At 40.0% G+C, this 5,622-nt stretch overlaps 1 protein-coding gene across 1 annotated transcript; it reads right to left on the bottom strand.

The window, feature by feature from the left end:
* Positions 1–327: 327 nt before the first annotated feature.
* LOC122663712 (alpha-xylosidase 1) lies at positions 328–5,366 on the bottom strand. Its single transcript, XM_043859343.1, has 3 exons — positions 5,104–5,366; positions 4,240–4,922; positions 328–2,421 (listed from the first exon to the last, which is right to left on the bottom strand). Exons 1-3 carry the CDS (start codon positions 5,328–5,330, stop codon positions 545–547), a joined length of 2,787 nt encoding a protein of 928 aa, XP_043715278.1. The 5' UTR covers positions 5,331–5,366; the 3' UTR covers positions 328–544.
* Positions 5,367–5,622: the final 256 nt, after the last annotated feature.

Below are 5,622 nucleotides of genomic sequence, written 5' to 3'. Positions count from 1 at the left end.
AGCCAAGCAGCAAGTTTACAGAGCTCTTACAATCACGGCAGGTCCAATGTATGAAACTTTCGTAAATGCAACCCAAAGCACATCTGAGGCTCTGAGCATGCTGTGCCAGGCAAATGGTCCTGGGCACCTTAGCCCAGTTAGTAGAATTTTTTTTTTTTTTTTGGTAAAAGCCCAGTTAGTAGATGGCCACGCTTAATTATAGAGCTCAAAGTATCAAAACTTCAAAGCCTACTACTTCTTACCAACCAACATAATAAATGAAAGCAAATGAAATAAAGACACAAAAAATCTCAAATTTGCAAAGGGGTAGAGAAGCCTAGTTGTCCATTGAGCATCCCCACTACTATGATAATTGAACTTTAAAGCTTTAATTGCAAAATCTAAAGAAAAGCTTGTGAAGAATTATCCATCAATGGGATGAGTAGCTTCTGAACTCATCTCCTCACTATCAACCTTAACACTAAGCCCAAACCCTACTACAACATTAATAATAAATAAGTAGAAACCTAGAAAAACAGAGGCAGAAGATAACCTGCCTCTGCTCTCAACCCTTTATGCCCATTTTCCAGGACATAGCAAAGTTCTTTCCAAGAGGTAATTCCAACCCTGTAACCTCAACCATTACACTCTTCTTTTCATCTACTCCATCCTCTTGTTGCCCCAAGAACTGATGTTGAGTTGTGTTAAACTCCACATTTGAAATGCTTGACATTGGCTCTCCAGTTACCTCATTGGCAATTGCCTCTCCCATTCCAGCCAAACCCAGGACTGTTATCTTCCCAATTTTCAAACCCTGCGCCAACGCAAACTTACCCTCTTGAACGTCTGACCACACCTTTACTGTCTTCTGACTGACACTAGCATAGAAATCAACATAAGTCGAATAACCGTTTCCAAGTTTCATTTCTGGAAGCTCATCATCATCAATGAAAAGCTTCCCTTTAGCCTCTCCGTTGTTAGTCCCGGCAGGGAAGGTTACTACAAGAGTAAATGGTGTCATTCTTGCTTCTTTAGAAGTCATACCCCCTTGTTGCATTGGAAGAATGGTATTCTGATAGACATGGACATTGATTACATGCAATGGTGCATCAAGTGTAAAGTAATCCCCACTTTTAGACACAACAGCTTGTGTTGTATCAAATAAGCTATACCAAGTGCCCGGAGGAAATAGTGCCTTCACCTCAGATGCCCCCTGAGTGAGCACTGGTGAAACCATGACACTACTCCCAAGCAAGAACTGAGTGCTCAAGCCATAGCATTCAGTGAAACTTGGGAAAGAGAAGAAAAATGGCTGGGCTATTGGGGCACCAGTAGTATGAGCTTCATAGTTCAAGGTGTATAAGTAAGGAAGAAGCTTGTACCGCATACCCAGTGCATTTCGAGCTGACTCTGCAACAGTGTCCCACACATAGAGCTCCTGGCTAGGAGAATAGTAATTTGCATGATCTCTTGAGAAAGGGTAGAATGCTCCCAACTCAATCCAGCGGTTGCAGAGCTCTTCAGTGGGCTGAGGGTAAAACCCACAGATATCTGAACCAACCATAGGCACCCCAAATATTCCAAAATTGAGCATTGTTGAGATGGAATATTTTAGGTCCTCCCATGTGCCTTTGTTATCTCCTGTCCAATGTGCGGCGTACGAGCCTGACCCCACAAAGGTCGAACGTGACAACACAAATGGGCGTTTTCCTTCGAGTCCTTGAAGAGCCTTGTGAGTTGCAATTGCTTGAGAGAAACCATAAAGGCTGTGTGCATTATACTCCAAGACCCCATTGTAGTGAATGGCACTAGTGGCTATGGTTTTGAAACCTATAGGTGCTTGCATCCCTGAAGCATTTAGCTTGTAAGGTGGATCATCCCATCTGGTTTTTGTAATGTTCTTGCAATCCAGGCAGCATTCCCAACCAGCACCAGTGCCAGGGCATGGTCGATTCTTTGGGATTTGGCATTTCCCAGAGCAGAAATTTGAAACTTCATTCATGTCAATCCACAAGCCGTCAACAGGCACAAGTTGGTGAAACCTTGTGATTTCATCAGTCCACCATGAAACAGCTTTGGGGTTAAGGAAATCTGGGAAATAGACAGGACCAGGCCACACCTGAGCAAGGTAGGGCTCTCCCTCGTACTTAATGAAGATGTCATCAGCCATGGCTCGTTGATATACACCATATGAGGAATTAACTGCAATTCCAGGGTCAATGAGAACAATATATTTCATCCCTCTGGAATGGACTTCATCAAGGAATGCCAATAGCTTAGGACGAGGGAAGTTTATTGGGTCAAGGGTGAAGTCCTTCGCTGCATCCATGTGATCATCATCGTTCCAAATGACATCCAATGGGATCTGGGCCTTCCGATAGTTCTCAACAACAGCTTCAACCACCGATACATTATGATAACCCCATCTGCATTGATGGAATCCTGCAAAGGAAAAATAATGGTGCATATTCTATTTGTCAATAACTGTGCTTCCAAAACATTTTCCTCATCCGATTTGATCATGGATTTTATGACAAACAACATAGATTCATCTTAGTTTATCTGAAAGAGAGAACAAGCTGCAGGCTCCATTAGTTTGATGTAAAGTGGAATCAAGGCTGAGAGGGCATGTGTATAAACATAATGGGTGTGTGGGTCTATGTACCAATAGATGATACATCTTTGTAAATTCAATCTAAATGAAGTAAGAAAATATTATTACAGAACCAACAGAATAGAATTTTTTCTTTGTAGGTTTGGAATGCTGCAAGAATTTAGATAATTCCTTGATATGCAACTGAATGGCCAATCATCTACAACAGAAATTTGTCACCATATGCACATCAACAAGGACAGAGAGGAAGTTTACAGAACAATAAAGATATCATATAGAAACATAAAAATATATATATACGTATAATGCTCCATCCAAGATCTGAGGATAATGCTCGTCGAACCCCATTCATAAACCTTGCCCAATGATTCACAAAACTGGACTATTCAATATAGGGAATATTGACAAGATGGACCACGATCAGAAATCATATCCAGGGTGGACACATGGAACAAAAAATTGAAAAAATAACACCGCAGACAAAATAGAAAGGTACCAAAAGCCACTAACTTAAAAATAAAAATTAACAGGAGATAGTAGGTCATGTCTTATATTAGGTTACAGAGAGCACTGCCTCCATCGCCATAACCCTTGTTCTGGGTTCAGGACAGTAAAAAAGTTTGTGTTTTTATATACAAAGGGTGCTAATATCATGTTCTGAGACATCCTATTAACATGACAATCCAAAAATATGCACTAGAAGGTGGGGATGGTGGGGGATAATCATCCACTGATTCTCACTACATTGTAATGACAAGAAGGAAATGCTGACATAATAACCCACCATTTCAGCTTCAAAGAGATGCAGACACGTTAATCATATTATAAGTTACAGAAGAGACCTAATTTACCATCATTTTCATTTACAAATGGGTCAGTATGTCTTGAAGCTGTGGTAGGACCACATGTTACAACAAGTTACATTATTGTGATATGCTTTTGGGAAGCGGAGGACAGTCAATCTTTAACTTTCTATAAAGGTTGGGTAGAAGGGCCAGATTTTTTTATTTTGGGTGCCCTTTGCTTTATTCTTTCTACCAGACAAATAAAAAGCAGAGAGATTTCACGAGATATCCAGAGTGCTTGAAGTTCTTTCTTTTATTAACAAAACTTCGTTTGAGAAGCATCTTTGATACTCCCAAGAGCTTTATGAATAAAACATTGTACATCACTGTAAACAGTAAATTAAACTTGATTCTAGAAAGTAGAAATACTTTCAACATTAAACAAAGTAGATATCTGTTACTGTTGTAGTAGTAACACTAACCAGAAACAAACATAGAAATGGGACCAATCCAACAACCCATGCGTGAATCAAGACCCATCCCCTGCAGTCAGTCAATCAAAGGCAACTAGCCACATTATTATTCAGCATTGCCCCATAATCAATTAATTCAATTCCACAACCCCATTTTGTCATTACCCATTAGCCATGTTTATAAAACCAGACAAGGCTACAGTTTAACAAAGAAATCACAAATCACAAGCCCAACTCCTAAGATTAACCAATCCAATCGACATGCATTTTATGAACCCTAAATGTGAACAGAAGTCACAATATAAGGAGTGGCACAAAGCAACATTTATCACAATTTAAGATGCCAGAAAAGAAAATTAAAAAAAAGAGGGTCATAATAAAAGCTTACCTAGAGCCCAGTAAGGCATGGGAGCAGGCCGACCAACAAAAGAAGTATACTGATCAACAACAGCTAGAGGTGTTGGACCTGAGAAAAAATAAAAATCCAACACACCCCCAATAACCTTATATGTCAAAGAGGTTTTGCTGTAGAAGACATCCATGCCATTACTGTTCAACAACAATACTCCATGTGCAAAAGCCTCTCCTTTCACATTTCTGAGATCCATGTACACTGGATGTGACCCATAGAGATCTGTGTTGAGATTAATGGCTGAAATATCCGTCGTATACAAAGTATAAGGATCGTTAGGATATAACTTAATCCCGTGTGGTTGTGTGTTCTCTCCAAGACCATACAGAGAAGCATCCCCAGGCAATTTGGTTGAGATTTCGAGATATTGATCTTTAAACACCATATCTCCATATGGGTCTGATTCAGAAACACTTGAATTGAAGAGGGTTTGTCCATTTGATTTCCTTCTCACTGCAAACCCAAATGGATCTACAGTGTAGCTGAAGATGAGTTCCCCAATTGAGTAATCAGAAGGCGAAAAGAGTGTTTTTCTAGCTTTCCCAATGGTTTTCTTCACTAGAGGAGGTTGCTCTCTTGGTAGCAAGTTGTAGGGAACTTCCCATCTTGCCTGCTCTGCATCAGTAATGTGAACCCGTAATCTATCTTGTGTTTCATGCCTGGATATTCAAAAATCAAAAGAATGTTAAAGAGATTCTTCATGAACCCATGAAAAATGAACCACATCACATGGTATCATTAAGAATTATAAAAAAAAAAGAAAAAAAAAAGGAAGGGGAGCTGCAAATAAGGAATATCAAGAGTATCATTGAGAATAGAAAAAGAAGAGCTGCAATATACTTGACAAAGAGCTGCAAATAGGGAATATCAGGACCATAAGTACTAGTTTTTTGCTTCACTTGCAAGTGGCCCACAAGACCTCCATTGGGGGACTCTTCAACAGAAATCAAACGATAGCCTTGGCCAATCTTAGTGGTGGATGAAGCTGCACTTAAAAATAGAAGAAAACCAAGTATAGAACAAGAAAGAACGAGAAGTGGAGGAGGGGAAGAGGGAGAAGAATACATCCTTGCACTGAAGGAAGAAGCTTAGAGGACAGATGGGAAGGACTGTTTGGGGATGGGGGTTATATAGCGAAGACAGGAAGAGGGTAGATTCGTGTGAAGTGGCAATGGGTGATGTTTTGCATGTGGATGATGATGGTCAGTCGGTCCTCTTTTCCCTTAAAATCTTGAGACTTTTTGTGTCTGTGATTTTGATATTCCAGATGAGCGAGTTTAGATTTCACTTACTTTTTACCCGAGAACAGGATTTTGTTTTTTTTATAGGTACGGGGTGTAAGATGTGATCTAGGAAACT

Source organism: Telopea speciosissima, chromosome 6 (genome assembly GCF_018873765.1).
Source record: "Telopea speciosissima isolate NSW1024214 ecotype Mountain lineage chromosome 6, Tspe_v1, whole genome shotgun sequence".
NCBI lineage: Eukaryota > Viridiplantae > Streptophyta > Magnoliopsida > Proteales > Proteaceae > Telopea > Telopea speciosissima.
Note: the sequence above shows the minus strand (reverse complement) of the source record. Positions and strands in the feature narration are given on the sequence as shown.

Excerpts from the sequence above, each read along its gene's own strand:
- LOC122663712 (XM_043859343.1), bottom strand. The coding sequence starts at position 5,330 with ATGTATTCTTCTCCCTCTTCCCCTCCTCCACTTCTCGTTCTTTCTTGT. Across the intron at positions 4,923-5,103 it reads TATTTGCAGCTCTTTGTCAA|GCATGAAACACAAGATAGAT; the intron begins GTATATTGCAGC and ends TTGAATATCCAG. Across the intron at positions 2,422-4,239 it reads CATGCCTTACTGGGCTCTAG|GATTCCATCAATGCAGATGG; the intron begins GTAAGCTTTTAT and ends TTTCCTTTGCAG.